The sequence below is a fragment of the Ictidomys tridecemlineatus genome, chromosome 1, assembly GCF_052094955.1.
Source record: "Ictidomys tridecemlineatus isolate mIctTri1 chromosome 1, mIctTri1.hap1, whole genome shotgun sequence".
Lineage (NCBI taxonomy): Eukaryota > Metazoa > Chordata > Mammalia > Rodentia > Sciuridae > Ictidomys > Ictidomys tridecemlineatus.
This window is the reverse complement of record NC_135477.1, coordinates 181,360,736-181,378,473: the sequence shown is the minus strand read 5'-3', so window position 1 is coordinate 181,378,473 and position 17,738 is coordinate 181,360,736. Positions and strand designations below refer to the sequence as shown.

At 53.1% G+C, this 17,738-nt stretch overlaps 1 protein-coding gene across 1 annotated transcript in view; it reads left to right on the top strand.

Moving 5' to 3' along the window:
- Stk10 (serine/threonine kinase 10) overlaps positions 1-16,334 on the top strand; it is a 110,021-nt gene extending 93,687 nt beyond the window's left edge. The window contains exons 15-19 of the mRNA XM_013362337.4: positions 1,182-1,306; positions 2,808-2,996; positions 3,428-3,553; positions 5,842-5,955; positions 14,050-16,334. Coding sequence (XP_013217791.1) covers positions 1,182-1,306; positions 2,808-2,996; positions 3,428-3,553; positions 5,842-5,955; positions 14,050-14,190 — 695 coding nt within the window. The 3' untranslated portion in view covers positions 14,191-16,334. The remainder of the gene's footprint in view (positions 1-1,181; positions 1,307-2,807; positions 2,997-3,427; positions 3,554-5,841; positions 5,956-14,049) is intronic.
- Positions 16,335-17,738: the final 1,404 nt, after the last annotated feature.

The following is a 17,738-nucleotide window of genomic DNA, read 5'->3' as shown; positions in this document are numbered from 1 at the left end:
AGTGTTGAGTGACGCTCTGCCAGGCCATTGCTAGTCCCCCTTCATACCTGATCTCGGGGGACCCTCAGCTTACCCCTGGGAGCCAGGCCCTGCAGTGATCCCCATTTTTATAGACAAGGAAACTAAACCGTCGCAGAGTTACTAGTCTTGAGTTGAGTGGCCTCCTCTTCTGGGGCAGCACTAACAAAATACCAGGGATCAGTGGCTGACAAACAGCAGAAATTAATTTTTCTTAGTTCTCGAGGCCAGGAAGCACCAGGCCAAGGCACGAGCGGACTCTGGCCTGGAGGGCCTCTTCCTCAGGACAGTGCGCTTCTCGCCCTGTGCTGCCTTCACAGCGTCTCCCTCTGAGCCCGTTGCAGGAGCAGAGATGCAGTTCAGGTTGTACTTAAAAAAATCCTCCATACCGGGCGTGGTGGCGCTTGCCTATAATCTCACCAGCTCGGGAGGCTGAGGCAAGAGGATCATGAGTTCAAAGCCAGCCTCAGCAATTTAGCGAGGTGCTAAGCAACTCAGTGAGACTCTGTATCTAAATAAAATACAAAATAGGGCTGAGGATGTGTCTCCGTGGTCGAGTGCCCCTGAATTCGATCCTTGGTACCCCACCACCACCACCAAAAATTCCTCCACGGCTGTTTCCTCCCCTGCGTACAGTTGAACAGTTTGGCAGAGGTGGAAACTGAGGCTAGAGAGCTTCTCTCTCCGCCCCCAAATCCCAGCCCAGCAGGGTGCCAGGCTGCTCTCCTGTTTCTGACTCAGAACAAGGCCACCTCTCAAGGCCCCAGTTCTCAGCTCTGCCAGAGGGCACCACTGTATGTGGGGGAGGAAGTGTCCTTGCGGATGTGTCATCTGTGCTGCACCCTGCTTCTGTCACGGGCAGGTGGGAGGGCCTCTGCGGGAGACGCATGGAGACAGGCATGAGAAACGCACTGTTGACTGGGTGCAGCCCTCCAGATACGTGCCCGCGGGCACCCTGGCCGTGGCCTTCCTGCTGCACTGGGCTGCTGGGAGCTGTCCTCCCTTAAGCTTTAAGGAAGCTTCCAGGACTCACCATGGTCTGCCGAGGTGGCGCATCACCTCAGCAGTCCGGCTATCAGCTGGAGGAGGCCTGGCAGGGGGGCAGGAGGGAAAGATGCGTGTGGCCTCTGGCACCTCATGAGGTGGATGGCATGTCCCTGCAGACCGGGAGGCAGCCCTGTGGGAGATGGAGGAGCACCAGCTGCAGGAGAAGCACCAGCTGGTGAAGCAGCAGCTCAAAGATCAGTACTTCCTCCAGCGGCACCAGCTGCTGCGCAAGCACGAGAAGGTGAGGCTCCGGGGCTGGAGGTCGCGGGCTGTGAGGTTGAGGGGGGCTAGAGGTCGGGGGCTGAGAGGCTGGGCTGCGTGACCGCTTCCTATGCAGGTCTGGGGGCTGCATGGCCGCCTCCTGTGCCCTCAGGGGAGCCGTGTGGCCGTGGTGATGCTGCAGGAGGTTCTCCAGGGCCCTTGGGTGCTGGCTTGAAGATCGGGAAACCATGAAGGGATGCAGACGGCCCCCGCAGCTCCCTTGCTACCCCTCGCCCCTGTGGTGCCTGTCCTCTCTCACACTTCCTTCTCTTTTCCCTCTTTCCTCTCTGTCCTCTCTCCCTCTCTCCATTTTCTCTATTCCTCTCTGCCATGCATTTTCTCAGAAGACTTTCAGGGTTCCCCTTAAAGCCACCTCTGCTGGGAAGAGCCCCCAGCTCTGGCAAGAGCCCCTGCTCTGTGTGACCAGAGCGCCTTCTGCATCTGTGCTGTTGTCTTGGTTCAGTCCCCTTAGTAGGGACAGTGTCAGGTAAACCAAGGTCTGGATGCACGGCCACTGTGGGTGATTCCCATTCCCTATCCCGGGCACAGATGGAGCCGGCATGCTGTCAGGCTGCTTCCTGAGCAGCCGGTGCCCGGGCACTGCTGAAATGCAAGTGGGTATCAGGGGAAGGGGGAAATTCAAAATTGTTAAGGCTCTTGAAAATATAAATTTAGTCGTGTGGTGGCACATGCTTATAATCCCAGTGGCTCCAGAGGCTGAGATAGGAGGATCAGAAGTTCAAGGCCAGCCTCAGCAACTGAGCAAGACCCTGCCTTGAAGTGGGAAATGAAAAGGGTTCAGGATGTGGCTCAGTGGTAGAGCACCCCTGGGCTTGATCCCCGGCACTGCTCAATGAACAGAGGAGTGCATGTAAATTTATATGTGACATCATGGTGACCTGTCCCCTCTAGTGTGTGCCATGCTTTGAGACATTAGGCGATGCGGGCGCACCATCGTCCGTTAGCTGGTGAGAATCCATCGCTCTTAGCACTGCCGATGCTCCTCCCTTACCCCATGAGTCCATCACCACAAGTTAGAGCACCGGAGGTTGGAAGTGCACCCCCTGCACCTGACCTCCCGACCATCCCACCTTGGGGGCGCTGCCCTGCAGTAGTGTGCAGTAGGGTCGTTTCCCCTGGAGATCACATGGTGGCTGCTGGGGAGCTATGGATCAGCGTCTTTGACAGCATCCTGAGTGTGACAGACAGCATGTCACTAGCCCAGAGAAGTTCATATTGCAAACTGTGGTTTCTGCTGAGTGCAGGCCATTGCCTGTTTTGTAAAGTCCAGCCCACCTAAGCCAGGGACTGTGCAGGAAATGCCCTCCAATAGGAGTGAACCAGCACCAGCCCTGCTGTGCTGAGCATCCTGGCCACGTGGTCCTGGGATTCCCAGGTAAGCCTGGTGGCCTCTGACCACAGCCTGTGCCTGTGCCGGGAGCTCAGCTGACCTCAGCCACTCGTCCCTGTGTCCCCCTCAGGAGCGGGAGCAGATGCAGCGCTACAACCAGCGCATGCTGGAGCAGCTGAAGGTGCGGCAGCAGCAGGAGAAGGCGCGGCTGCCCAAGATCCAGAGGAGTGAGGGCAAGACGCGCATGGCCATGTACAAGAAGAGCCTGCACATCAACGGCGGGGGCAGCGCTGCTGAGCAGCGCGACAAGATCAAGCAGGTGGGGCTGGGACCAGCCCAGCGTTGTAGGGCCTGGTGCCTCTGCAGTTCGGGGGATGGTATAAAATGTGCACAGGTCTTGGGAGGGCAGGCAAGGCCAAGCCATGGCCCGGAAGCTTCCTTAGCCCCCTGGTGAATCAGCCCGCTGGACAGAGGCAGCGAGGTGTGAGCTGCAGGCTGTCACCACCCTTCCTCCAGCTTCTGCTGGTGAGCCCTTCCTCTCCTGCAGCAGGAGCCCTGGGCCTGGGCCTGCACACCTGCCCTGGCACTGGTCACGTTGCCCTGTCAGGTCCCTACCAGGTGGCTGGGGGCTCCTTGAGGGCAGGGGCCAGGTCCCCACCAAGGCCGAGGACTTTGAGCAGTGGGTGCTGCTGGGCAGGGCTGTGCAGGCAGTCCCCCAGGCTGGTCCTGAGGCTCCGCCCTCTCCTGCAGTTCTCCCAGCAGGAGGAGAAGAGGCAGAAGTCTGAGAGGCTGCAGCAGCAACACAAGCATGAGAACCAGATGCGGGACATGATGGCGCAGTGCGAGAGCAACATGAGTGAGCTGCAGCAGCTACAGGTGCCGCCTCCGGGGGCCCCCCCCCCCATGCCTGTCTCAGAGCCCTGCAGGCTGAGCCAGCCTGCTGTGCAATCACCCCCTTAGGCCCTGCGTTTCACATCCCTAAGGTGGCCAAGGAGCGGGTGACAATGCCTCTCCTGCAGGGCTGGGTGTGGACTTGCGAAGGAGATGGTGGAGTGGACGGTGCCTTGCCCAGGGTCTGGCAGGGGGCATGTGCAGGTTTCTCAGTCATCACTGTGTCTGGGAAAGACACTTCCGCTGACTTCTTTTCCTGTGGAAACCCCTGGCCTCCTCAGGTTTCCTGGCCCCTGGGTTTGCCCCGGGGCTCAGAGTCATCTGCAAGCCAGGAAGAGGTTCCCTTCCGGAGGCTCCCAGTGCCACGAGCTGGTACATGGAGCCCCCTTGTGGTGTAGTGAGGCATTGCCACACTGAGAGAGCCCTGGGCTTCAGAAAATGTCTCAGGCTATTGAACCCTTCTGGCAGCTTCTGAAGAGGCAGGGAGGAGCATCACATCACTGGAGCCTGCCAGGCAGGGGCTCTGCTACAGCCGTCTGTGAGGCTTAGAGAAGCCACTCGCATTCCTGCACCCCGTTTCCCATCCCTGCCTCATGGGGTGCATTGAGAGCTGAGAACCCCTGTGAAGGCTGAGCAGTGGGGGTCACCGGGCTGCTAGGAGGATTATTTCTAACTAGCTGGTTCCTAAACTCCCACAAACCATTAGCCTGAAACCCAAAATAAGAACCCCAAGGGTTCTGCTTCCACACCCAGTGGAACTGCGGTATCCGCATAAAGGTACTTTTCTCAGCCTCCTCTCAAAGGCTTCCTTTCTAGATCCTACCACCTCAAGAGCTAAGGTTCAACATGAATTTGGGGGAACACAGCTCAGCCTGTAGCACAGATGTTCTACATGGCGTTATCTATTTGTTTATTTATTTATTTATTAGATTTTTTTCGTCGTAGTTGGACACAATACCTTTATTTTATTTATTTTAATGTGGTGCTGAGACTCAAATGACTCCAGCCCATATTTATTTATTGATTTATTTGGGATAGCAGGGATTGAACTCAGGAGCACTCAACCCCTGAGCTACATCCCCAGCCCTATTTTGTATTTTATTTAGAGACAGGGTCTCGCTTAGTTGCTTAATGCCTAGCTAAGTTGCTGAGGCTGGCTAAGCCTCCCAAGCACATAGGATTAGAGATGTACACCACTGTGCCTGACGATATGGTGTCATTTACAACAGTGAAAATCAGAAGCCACCCAAGTGGCTAAAAATACGGGAATATTTAAGTAAACTTGATGAATACATATCGTGAGATATTCTAGGTATTAAAAATATTATGTGCAGGGGCTGGGGTTGTGGCTCAGTGGCAGTGCCCTTATCTGACATGTGTGAGGCACTGGGTTCAATCCTCAGCAACACATAAAAATAAATAAATAAAATAAAGGTATTTTGTCCATCTACAATTAAAAAAGTATTAAAAAGAATATCCATAGGGCTGGGCTGTAGCTAAGTGGCAGAGTGCTGGCCTTGCATGTGTGAGGCTCTGGGTTCCATCCTAGCACCACAAAAAAATAAACAAATAAAATAAAGGCATGCTGTCCATCTACAACTACAAACATTTTTTTTTAAATAAGATGACCAATTTAAGGTAAAAAAAATATATATTATGCACAATACTCTTCTTTGCTAAGAGGCTTATCTCACAGTGTCCCGGAGGGGGTGGGGTTTTGGAATCGCACCTCCAGTGAGCCACGGCGGGCAGAGCCGGCAGCAGGTCTATCTAAACGTGGGCCTCCGTGTGGTGGGATCAGGGCGAATGCCATGTGTAGGGCTAGGGTTTTGTTGGTTTATTAAACTATATGTTCACTTTTTAAAATTCAGACAATGAACAAAGCACCAGCCTCGCTGCATATCCCACCGCGCAGCGAGAGGAGCAGTTACTGTTAACGTGTAAGGTTCCCGGGCTCCTCTGGTGCGCATGCGTTTCCATGAATACAGTTGTATATAAATGAGGCTTAGGATCAAGGACAGGGGGTCAGAAGGGCACAGTGGGGCTTCGGACAGACACTTTAGAACCCTGAATCAGGCCAGGCTCAACCCAGGATGTTGAGGCAGGAGAAGTGCAGATTGGAGGCCAGCTGGGCACCCCGGCAAGACCTGCCTCAAAACCAGGGAAGAAGTGACAGCCAGTGAGGTGGCGCCCGCCAGCCCCTCACCGCGGGCTCCATGCCCCATGCCCTGCCTTCTGATGGCCACGCCCGTTCTACCTGGTGTTTGTTTCAGAATGAAAAATGTCACCTCTTGGTGGAGCATGAAGCCCAGAAGCTGAAGGCCCTGGACGAGAGCCACAACCAGCACTTAAAGGAGTGGAGGGACAAGCTGCGGCCGCGCAAAAAGGTACAGGTGGGGCGGCCACAGGTGTCCCCCCGGGCAGCAGAGGTCTCCGTCCCTTGGTGGAGTCTTGCTTTGTGGCATCCCTAAAGTGGGTCTGGAGTCTGAGAGGGACCTCTCCAAGCTGTAATAGCCGACGCGGGGTCCCCCTCTGAGCAGCAGCCTCCTTGCCCATAGGTCCAGTGCGTCTGCTGAGCTCCGTCTCACAGGCTGGAGGACCCCCATGTCTCAGAGCCCAGCCTGTAGGCGTCACCAGGTCAGAATCGGCCCTGCTGGGTCACTTTCTGAGTTAGTTCTCTAGTGTGTGTAACAGGTGGCCACGGCCTGGAAGGGGGGGGGTGGAGCTCAGGGCAGAGCTCCTGCCTAGCCTTGTCACCTCAGCGTTCAGTCCCCAACACCACCAAACCCAAAAGGCCACCCACTTGGCCGTGTGGCCAACAGAGCTTACTGCAGCCTGGTGATCTGTTCAGGGTCTCCCAGGGCTGTAGCCAAGGGCTCCGCTGGGCAGGGCTGTCCTCTGGTGGCTCTGGGGAGGAATCACTTGTGAGCTCATTCAGGTTTTGACCGACTTCAGTTCCTGAGGCTCCAGCTCTGAGGTCCCCATTTGCTTACAAGACGCAGCCTGGACCTGCTCTCTGCTCTCCAGGCCACCTGCATTCCTCCACCTGGGCCCTCCATTGCCATATGGCAAGGCCTCCTCTTGCTTCAAGTCTGTCACCCTTTCTGCCACCAGCTGGAGAAAACTCTTTTAGAAGGCCTACGTGGGCTAGGGATGTGGCTCAGTGACCAACCACTGACCTAGCACCTGCCCTGCCCTGGGTGTTCTCAGTGCCACAAAAACAAAACAACAACAACAACAAAATAGGGCCATGTGATGGGATTAGGCTCCCCAGTGGTCTCCGTCCTTGTAAGGAGTGGGATGATCTTTGTAGGTCCCCACCCTCATGGAGGGGAAGGAGGACAGCAGCTGGGTCCTAGGAGTCACCTAGGGAATCCTGCTTCCTGCTCCTCTGCATCCAGATCGCCTGGCCTCCTTTGGTCTTGTATTTCTATTTATTTATTTATTTATTCATTCATTCATTCATTTATTTATGTTTTTCGGTGCTGGGCATGGAATCCAGGGCCCCAGTGTGTTGGGCAGGCACTGCGTCCTCCTTCATTCAAGGCCAGCCTCAGCAGCTCAGCAGGCCCTGTCTCCCTCCCTTGTTGCTGCCGTCCTGAGCAGCTGTACTCTGCACCCCAATCTCTTCAAACTGCCCTCTAACTCATGCTAGCTCCTGCTGCCCCCCGCCCATCATCCTCCTGCCCCTGTGGCCCTCTGGCACCCAACCATCTGCACCCAACCATCACCTGCCCAGTGATTCTTAAGTCTTTTGGTTCTAGGGCCTGTAGACACTTTGAAAGTCAGTCAGATCCAGGCACAGTGGTGCTTGCCTGGGATCCCAGCTTCTTGGGAGGCTGAGGCAGGAAGGTCACAAGTTCAAGGCCAGCCTCAGCAACTTAGGAGACTTCAAGCATCTTAGCAAGACCTTGTCTCAAAAAATAAAGAGGGGGCCAGGCACAGTGGCACATGCCTATAATCCCAGCAGCTCAGGAGGCTGAGCTCAAAAATTTAGCGAGGCGCTAAGCAACTCAGTGAGACCCTATCTCTAAATAAATACAAAATAGGGCTGGGGAGGTGGCTCAGTGGTTGAGTGCCCCTGAGTTCAATACCTGATACAGAAAGGAAGGAAGGGAGGGAAGGAGGGGCTGGGATGTGGCTCAGTGGCTTAAGCACTCCTGGGTTCAATCCCAGATACCAATAAATAAATACCAATAAATAAATAAGGACTGGGGATGTAGCTCAGAGGTTGAGTACTGAGTACCAATCACCAGTACCAAAATAAAAAACAAGTAGTATTTCAGAATCCCCCAAAGCTTTGTGTTTATCTTTATGGATATTTAGCATTTTAGCTGAGAATTTAAAAATTATATTTATTACTCACAAATAATAAATACTACATGTTTACATAAATAATACATATTGGTGAAAATGATCACATTTTCCAAACTAGATTGGAGAGAAGATTGGCCTTGTTGTACATTCAGCAAGTCTATTTGCTATCCAGTTGGAAGCAGATGGCTGGGCTCTTCTTGGCGAGTGGCACGTTGAGATACATTATCGTGGTTAATGTTTATGAAGAAAATCTGGTTTCACACGATATGTGTTTGGAAAGGGAGGGGTGTTTCAATAGCCTTTCAGATAATTATGTATATTCTTTGATAAAACACCAGAATGCGACAACGCGTTTTTTCTTTTCTCTTCTCCCTTCCTTTCTCCTCCTCTCCCCCTCTCTTTCTTCTTCTTTTTTTTTTTTTTTATTTATTTTTTTTTAGTTTAGGTGGACACAATCTTTATTTCATTTTTATGTGTAGCTTAGGATGGAACCCAATGCTCCGGGCATGCCAGGCGAGCGCTCTACTGCTGAGCCCCAGCCCTGGTTGCATGGTCACCAACATAGTTCAATCCTCAGTACCAAAAAAAAAAAAAAAAAAAGTCATGTCCATTGATATCACTGCTGACCTCATTGGAATGATCTTTTTTTTTTTTTAATGCTATCTGTCCAGTGCTCCAAGCACTTTTTTTTTTTTAATATTTTTCAGTTTTCGGTGGACACAACATCTTTATTTCATTTTTATGTGGTGCTGATCGAACCCAGTGCCCCGCGCATGCCAGGAGAGCTCGTTAGCGCTTCAGCCACATCCCCAGCCCCTGGAATGATCTTTAAGTGCTGAGACAATATCAAGTTCAGGCTGGTGGATGCCGGTTTTCCAAAGTTGTAGATTTTGCTGGATTGCTTAGATCCTGTACACACTATTAGTTCTTTTCCTTGAATTGATTATTCCTTTTCAAGGAAGTGTGTGCTAAACATTCACGGTTAGTCATTTTTAAAAATAAAGATGATGTTCCACGACAGAGCAGACGATTCGGCTCACAGCCCACGCGCTGCACCAGGTCCCTGAAGAACACGAAGGTATGCTTTCCTGTTGGTGCTCGAGACAATTTCCAGGATATTGGCTTTTTCTTCCCCTCCGTGTTGGGGATGGAGCCCTGGGCCTCGCTCATGCCAGCTGGTGGTCTATCACTGGGCTGCACCCCAGCCCAGCTTTATTTTTTAAATTGAAAACACACTTTATTTCATTTTTTTTTTTTTTTTAGCTCTGTGTACATGGTGATGAGGTGCTGTTGTGTTACCTTCTCCTCAGGCTCCAGAAGTTTTACCCTTTGTTGCTTTTGCACTATTTGAACAAATGTGAAAATAGTGAAAAGGACACATTATGTATCACTGTTCAGAAAAGCTTTCTGGCTTCAGTGACGGTCCCCACGACCAAAGGGTTCCCCAGGGGGTCCGTGGACCACACTTTGAGAACCACTGCTCTTGCCTCTCCACCTGTGAGTCTCACCCCGGCTCTGATTGACTTCAGAACCTACATAGCTCCCAGCAGCATGGGTGCTGCCCTCCTTCTCTGCTGGGCTTTTGCCCAAACCGTTCCCTTTGCCAGGAATTCAGTACTCACAGGCCTTTGCTGGCCACCCTGGCTTAGACTGTGCAGGTGACTATCCTGGGTTCTGAGGACCCCTGTCCCTGCCCCTGTCATGAGATCATCACCGAGGTCTGCCATCGTTAGCTTGGCCATTCATCCGCTGCTTATTTCCATGCAACAAATTCTTCCTGGGCAAGAGATAAGTGCCCTGCAGGGTTTTCACACTGAGGATCCCACAGGGAACAAACAGGTCCGGCCCTCAGGGAGCTGACCCTGCAGAGGGCAAGGAGCAGGGAAGGGAATCAGGGAGGGTGGGGGCTCAGATGGTGGGCAGGAAACCTCTGGAGGGCATGGTGACTGACAGGCCTGAGGGAAGGGGCTCCCCACCTGGGGGGGGGGGCACTCCAAGCCTTAAAAGCAGAAATAGCAACAGCCCTGAGGCGAGGCCCTGCCATGGTTGAGAGGCCACGAGGAGGCTGGAGGCCCAGCCCAGTGTCAGTGGTGGAGTCAGGCCACAGGAGCTGGGGCCGAAGTGTCGGGGCCTGGGCAGAGCCTGGCTTTCACTCTGTGTGACAGGATGCTCCCGAGGGTCCTGGGGGGAGGACTGGGCGGCACAGGCTCTGCTGCTGTAGGGACCCAGGTGGAGGGACAGGCCTGGACAGAAACTGCTGGGTGACCTGCACCAGAAATGATGGTGGCTTAGACCAGAATGGGATCAGGGAGGCGGGGGGCTCCCACTTTTCCTCCCTATGTGCTGCTTTCTACAAGTTCCTGCTGGCCAGCAACGTCAGGACCTGTGGCCAGCCACGTTGGTTTGTTTGATGGCTCACGTGGGCTGGGCTGGGGCTCAGGGGCAGAGCGCTTGCCTGGCACGTGTGAGACCCTGGTTTGACCCTCAGCACCATGTAAAAATAAGTGAATAAAAGTGCCGTGTCATTCTACAGCCGGTAAAAGAAAGAAAGGGAAGGAAAGCAATGGCTCACGGGACTGTGGGTGCTGGTGACCGTGGTGTCCGCAGGGCGGGCCCCGGCTGGAGGCCCTGGGAAGAGTGGCAGGTGCAGTCCTGAGGCCCAGGAGTCTGGAGGTGAAGCTCCCTCTTCCTTTCTCTGAAGGCCCCACTAACTGGATGCGCCTTCCCACATTACGGAGATATCTGCCTCTCCTGAAAGGTTCATGGTTCAAATGTCAGTCACACCTGAAACACCTTCCCAGTGACATCTGGGCTGATGTTTGGCCAAGCCAGCGGGAGCCATGACCTCGCCAAGTTGTCACGTAAGATGAGCCACCATGGGGCCTCAGTGGGGTCATTTCTAAGTGGAGAGGTCAGTTTTATACAATCTGAACACAAAGAAAACCACCAGCCCGCAGGCAGAGGACACGCCCCTTCCTAAACTCGGAGGAGCTGCCCTGACTGCGCTTGATCTCCTCCCCGTGTGTCCTGGTTTGCTCAGGCGTCAGGCATCCATTCTGCTTGCTGGGCCTGTGGTCTGGACAGGGGACAGCTGTCCACCTCTGCCACACAGTGGCCTGGCAGGTCCTTGAATTAAGGCTTCCCTTCCTGCTATGGGATCTTTCTGGCTGGAAGCCGGCCAGGTCCAACCTTCCTGTTGGCGGGCCAGGCTCCTGGGTTTCTGTAGCCATAGCTGCATTCTGAGACTTGACATTTAAATAATGTTCCTGCTACTGAGAGTGGACCCTGGCCTCAGGCAGTAAGCTCTCACCTGTGCTCCTACCTGGGCATCGGTACCCTGAGAGTGAAAATGGATTATCTCTTGACCTCGGCAGCTTCCTCAGACCTGGATGCCTTGTGGGGGGCCTGGGCTCTGGGAAGGCACCGGTGTGTGGCTGGGGCGCTAGCATTTGCTTTTGTCTGGGGAGGCTGCCACTGCAGAATGCTTTGTAGAATTCTTCTGTGAATAGCTCCCTGGACTGCTGCTGGAATGACCAGGGGCAAAGGTGTTCATTCTGGAATACGTGGTCTTGCATGCTCTTGTATTCCAACCAGCAGCCTTGATCCCCCTCCCTTGAGAAAATGATTGTATACTGTGTGGTATTTTTTTTTTTTAAATTCAGATTCCAGCCGGGCGTGGTGGTGCACACCTGTAATCCCAGGGGCTTAGGAGGCTGAGGCAAGAGGATCGCAAGTTCAAAGCCAGCCTCGGCAATGGCTTGACACTAAGCAACTCAGTGAGACCCTGTCTCTAAATAAAATACAAAATAGGGCCGAAGATGTGACTCAGTAGTTGAATGCCCTTGAATTCAATCCTAGTACCCCCCCCAAAAAAAATTCAGGTTTCTTTCAAGTAAGTACAGAACACCTGGTAGGGTCAATACACATTGCTTGGATCATTGTTAACTCATAATGAGGCCTTGGGACAAGTCAAGCCCCTTCCCCGAACCCCTGAACTTTGCCTTTTCTTTCATACCAGGGATTGAACCCAGGGCACTTAACCACTGAGCCACATCCCCACTGGACAGAGTCTCACTGAGTTGCTGAGGGCCTCGCTAAGTTGCTGAGGCTGGCCTCCAACTTGAAGTCCTCCTGTCTTAGCCTCCCAAGCTGCTGGGACTACAGGCATGTGCCACCACGCCTAGCCTTGCCTTTTCAATTATAAAATGTACATAATGCTGCTTCCCTGAAGCAGATGCTCACACACTGCTGCCTGAGGGCCACATCTGGAGCACAGCTGTGCTTGGTCACTTATGCCTTGTCTGTACCTGACTTGGCACCATGATGGCAGCTGAGCAGTTGGAATAGAAAGTGTGTGGCCTGTGAAGCCCACTGTCTTTGCCTCGTGACTCACAGCAGGGAGGGGATTGCTGAAAGTGGCCTTAGGAGCTGGCACAGAGGAGGTGGAACAGAGCCGTGCCTATGAGCCGTGGTGGGTGTTGCAGCCAGACAGGTGTGGATGGGGTCCTGGCTTCACCACCACATGTTGCATGTCCTGTATCTGAAATGTTTGGGACCAGAGTGTGGTGTTTTAGACTTTCTGATTTGGAATATTTGCCTATGTATAATGAGGTATACTGGGGACAGGATGAGAGACTAAACACAAAATACACAAAATCCATTTATGTTTGATGTTTATCTTTTTTTTTTTTTTTTAAAGAGAGAATGAGAGGGGAGAGAGAGAGAGAGAGAGAGAGAGAGAGAGAGAGAGAGAATTTTTTAATATTTATTTTTTAGTTCTCGGCGGACACAACATCTTTGTTGGTATGTGGTGCTGAGGATCGAACCCGGGCCGCACGCATGCCAGGCGAGCGCGCTACCGCTTGAGCCACATCCCCAGCCCTGATGTTTATCTTATACACAGAGCCCAGAAGTAATTTTAGAGTATTTTTGGTTTTGTGTTTTGGTGTTTTAGTTTTTGTTTTTTGTAGTGCTGGGAATGAAACCCAGGACCTCACACAGGCTAGGCAAGAGCTCTGCCAAATTCCCCGAGGGTAATTTTATATGAGACTTCCAGCACACACCTGTCATTTGACTGTGAGCCACCTGTCCTGTGAGGTCAGGTATGGAATTTCCCGTTTGTGGCATCACATCCGGCACTTGAAAGTGTTCAGAGCAAGACAAACTTTACTTCTGCCACAAAGTTACAGATTTTCGAGTGACTTTGGATTTGGGATTTTTGGAGAAGGGATGGTTGACCTGTCCTAGCTGTTAGATCTCAGGTAACTTGCTAAACCACTCTGTGCTCACAAAGTATCACCTGTTACTGTTAACTGAGTATTCCTAGAGCAGAGGTCATGAGCTGAGGGCCTGTGGGCTGGGATAGCTGACGGACACATGATGTTTGGCCAACAGTGACTTACAGAATTATTTGGAGATTCTCAACCTCTGTGGAGATTTTACATTAAAAAAAAAAAAAATCTGGACTTCTGGTTTCCTTTGAAAAACTGGGAGGTCTGTCAGGCGGTCTGAATGGCCAGCCTGTGCTCCTTCCACTCTACTTTGCTTCCTGTCTGACTTGAATGCAGATGACTAGAAAGCCCTTAAGAAGTCTTCCTGGGAGACGCCTGTGAGCCTGTCATCCCAGCCGCTCAGGAGGCTGGGGCAGGAGGATCGGGAGTTCAAAGCCAGCCTCAGCAACTTACAGAGGCCCTAAGCAACTCAGTGAGATCTGTCTCTAAATAAAATAAAAAAAGGGCTGGGGTTCTTGCACCACAGAGACTCTGCTCCTAACATACCTTTAGACTCGGGCCCTGAAAGGCACAGTCCTGTGACAAAGCTGTGTGATTTCTGTGGCTCCGGGCCCTGGTTCCGACACTGTCACCCTGACATCTCTGCCCACCTCGCTGTTGAACTCTCTGTCTTCTAACTTGAGTTTTTCTAGATGGATCTGACTGTTCTCCAGCCGGAGGTTTGCATCTGCTGGCCCTGCCCCTTCTAGAATGGCATTTCCCCAAACTGTGTCCCTCAGCCCGCGAGAAGCTCCCGAGAGGGAGTAGCGGAAGGAGGTGCCTCTGGCAGGGGACAGGGCAGGACCTAGTTACAGGCACTAGGGTCTGGGAGGGGCTTTCAGAGAAAGCCATGCCAGCAGGGGCCACTGACCGCCACCTCCCTCTGTCCCCCAGGCTCTGGAAGAGGATTTGAATCAGAAGAAGCGGGAGCAGGAGATGTTCTTCAAGCTGGGCGAGGAGGCCGGGTGCCCGAGCCCCACCACCCCGAGCAAGACCTCCAAGTTCCTCCCGTACGGCGCTTCGGATGCGTCCTAACAACCCGGGCCAGGGCTGCGGGGCCTGCGGGGTCCCACCTTCTGTGAACACGTAACTCAGGACCCCTCCCTCCTGCTCCTGTGCCAGGGCCAACCCAGCCTCTGCCCTTGCCCCCACCCCCGCCCCAAGCCTGTCTGACCTGCCCAGTGTCCTGGCCCCCCACCTGTCCCTGGAGGGCAGGGAGTTGTGTGTCACCTGACCCTCATGTGTGTCCCCGGTTCCATCAGGCTGTAAGTGGTTTGGGCTGTGGTGGTGTCAGGTCCCAGAGCAGTGGGTGTGCTGTTGGCCTTGAGGTCCCTCCTGTTTGCCAAAACACAGTTGTGTTTTCTGTGGGGACAAAGCTTTGCCTGTGAGGCCACCATGGCTCATCCCCCTCGTCACACCTGGTGGTTTCCAGTGATTCCTTGCCACGTCAGACAGGAACCCTGACATCTCTCTCCACTCCCAGCAGGGCCAGGCCAGGGCCAGCTGGGCTGAGTGTCCCCTCTCCCTGCCTCCCCAGGCCCTGTGCACATGGGGGCAGGGGTGGGGAATGGGGAGTCCTGAGATGTCCCTCCTGCTGGTCTCAGGCCTTTCCTGCCATCTCAAGTGCCCCTCCCTGTGCGCCTCCGCAGGCTGGCCCCTGCCTGGCCTCTTGTGCCAGGTGGGTGGAATGGGCCTGCCACCTGGGCCACGCCACCGGAAGTGTCCATTGGAACAGTTGGAAGGGAACGTGCTGGCACCAAAGGCCAGCAGAAGGCACAGGCCGGGCTGCCAGCGTGCCCCTTGCGGGGTCCCACACAGGCTCTCCCTGCAGGACCCCTCCCTCCTCCATTCCCCACCCCTGCCCCCATCTGCAGGTGCCCTGGAGGGGCCTTTTTCTCTGCCCAGGCCCGTGTCCAGGAGTCCCAGCCTACATTCAAACAGGCCTGGCGGTCGCTGGACTTTTTAGGAGAAAAGGCATGGGGTTGTGGTGGGGGATGGGACGCCTGCCCCTCCAGGAACACGGACAACAAAGGGCCTAAGCCTCCAGTGGGGTGTGGCCCCCCAGTCCTGGGCTGGCCTCTCCAGATGCTGCCCACCAACCGCCACCAGCGTGCAGACGCCCTGCACCTCTATTTCTAACTGCTGCTCCCAAGGGTATAGGCCACGTGCAGCTTCTTCAGGAAGACACCGGCTCTGAACCAACACCTGGGCAGGGTTCATGTCCAGGACCCGGATGGGCATGAGCAGTCGGGGTGCTGTTTTGCTGGTGACAGATGGCTGAGACAACCCAAAAGGACTTTCTTCTCTGTCACCTCTTGAGCTGGGGTTCGATACTTGGTTCCTCTGAAGCAGTCCCTGATGTTTTCTGAGCACTGGTGATAACTGCATGCTTGGGAAGGAAGGGGCAGCCATTGAACAGGAAAAGGGACCAAGGTTCCCAAATCCTCACTATGCCATCAGGAAGCGCAGGAGGCCGGGAAGGCAGTGGTTCTCTGGTCAGTGAGCGTCCAGCTGCTTCCGTATCTGACCTGGAGGGTGGCCTTTCAGGTCTCGCAGTGGGACAAGCGAATCAGTCGTCTCTTTCTGTTCTCTTGGGTGTCAGGGGCTGGGAAAGGCGAACTGGCGGCCGTGTGACCGCAGAGAGAGACAGGTCCCCAGGAGAGTCCGGCAGACACGGTCATGCAGGGGTGTTTGGTGCACAGTTGACAGTATTTCTCTGACTTGAGAATGAGGATTGGGAGAAACGCCAGTTTCTGCTGGTCTCAGGCCTTTCCGGCCATCTTGAGTGCCCCTCCCTGTGCGCAACCCCGTTCCTTTCTCTGGTTGTCACTCATTCGACCCTGACCTTCAGGAGGTGGCTGAGAGCGCTCCTGTGCCTTTTTGAATGACGGCTGGCCTGGCCTCCCAGCCTCACAGACGGGCCCATGTGCAAAGCCATGGTCGAGAAGGCCACGCAGTATTCCTCATGCCCTATGCTAACTTTTTCTGTGCAACGGACAGACGGAAATGTTATCTCTATTTTTAGCAGAGTAAATATGACTAACTTATATTTTCTCTTTATGAAGGACAGAAGTTATTTTTTATGTAGTTTCCAAAGTTTATATAAAACTTTTGTAAAATGTTCTCTGCAAAGGTAACTCTGGGAATGTAAATATGCTTCTAATAAAATAACAAGGCCATTTGGGTTTGGCATTGTTCTTTTGAACTGGGGGGGGGGGGAGCAGGGCGTACTTACTCACCTTGACTCAGCAAGAAAGGGTTTCCCCAGCAAGCACACGGGTGCTGCCCAAGGTCAGACAGCAGATCAGACTTTGGGGTTTATGCAATGGCAGAGAGAGAATGACTGTGTGTGGCATGTTCTCTGTAGACATCCAATACCACTGTCTTCTAACAACAAGCATTCATGAACCTCCGTATTAGCAGATTGAGTGGTCCCAGCGACCTGTGAGCAAAAATCACCTTTCCCACCCTACAGATGAGGAAACCGCCCCTGGGCCTGGGAAGGGTCAGGTCAAATCTCAATACCAGTGATACCTGAGGAGTTCCAATTTAGACCTTCTACAGTGCTGTGTCCACTGCCCCCCCCATCACCCAGCTGCCTGTAAACCAATCAACAGTCACACAGAAGCTGACCACTTGCCATCGCTGTCATCTCTAAATGATTTGTCTGCCATGCCTCTCCACCACCACTCAGGGTTTCTTAACCTGGGGTCCTTGGCTGAATTTAGGGTGTCCTTAGACTTGGATAGCAAAAGATGTGTTCTTTAGTTTTCCTGATCTCAAACTGGGAATGAGCAGCCCCTCTCACTGTGGATGTGAGCCACAAACCCCAAGTGGTATAGGGAATCCCTGCAACTGTGTCACCAACAGAAGTCACAGGTATTTCCTAACCACATTACAGTGGTGACAAGACATCTCAAATGATCACTTCTGGGCATCACTTTTAAATTATGGTAGTTATTAGACCTACATCATTAGATCTTGATATTGATATGTATACCTATATCACATAACACGTCATCTATATAAACAGTGCAGACGTATGTGTGCATTTTCCAATATTTTGATAAGCACTTTTTTTATTTTGATTGGGTTTGTGATCAATGTGCCCTTTACTGTGCATTTGAAAATATCATTCTGAGGAGGAGTTCATATTCTTCATGAAACACCAGAGGAATTAATGGTACATAAAACAGTTAAGAACTCTGCTACCTCCAACGCTGAGCTCTCTGTCTGTCTCCTGGAAAGCTTCTGACCAGCAAGGACAAGCCAGTCACGGGGTCATGTGGCCTGCCATCTCAGTGGACACAGCATTGATTACTGGGGAAGGGGGACCGGCATGCCCACCAGGAAGGGCAAGAAAGGTGATCCAGGTTCCAAGAATTCATGAGACTGGCAGGAGAACAATGCATGAGGGAATGGGTGGAACCTGGGAAATGAGTCATCACACGTATTAACCAGCCCTCTGAAGAGGGTTCCACCAAGTCCTGGAGATGCTGAAATGAATAAGACATTGACCGTCTCCAGCAAGTTTGCCCAGTGAAGAAACAGAGTGTCCATGTAGGCTGGTGTTGCTTGGGAGA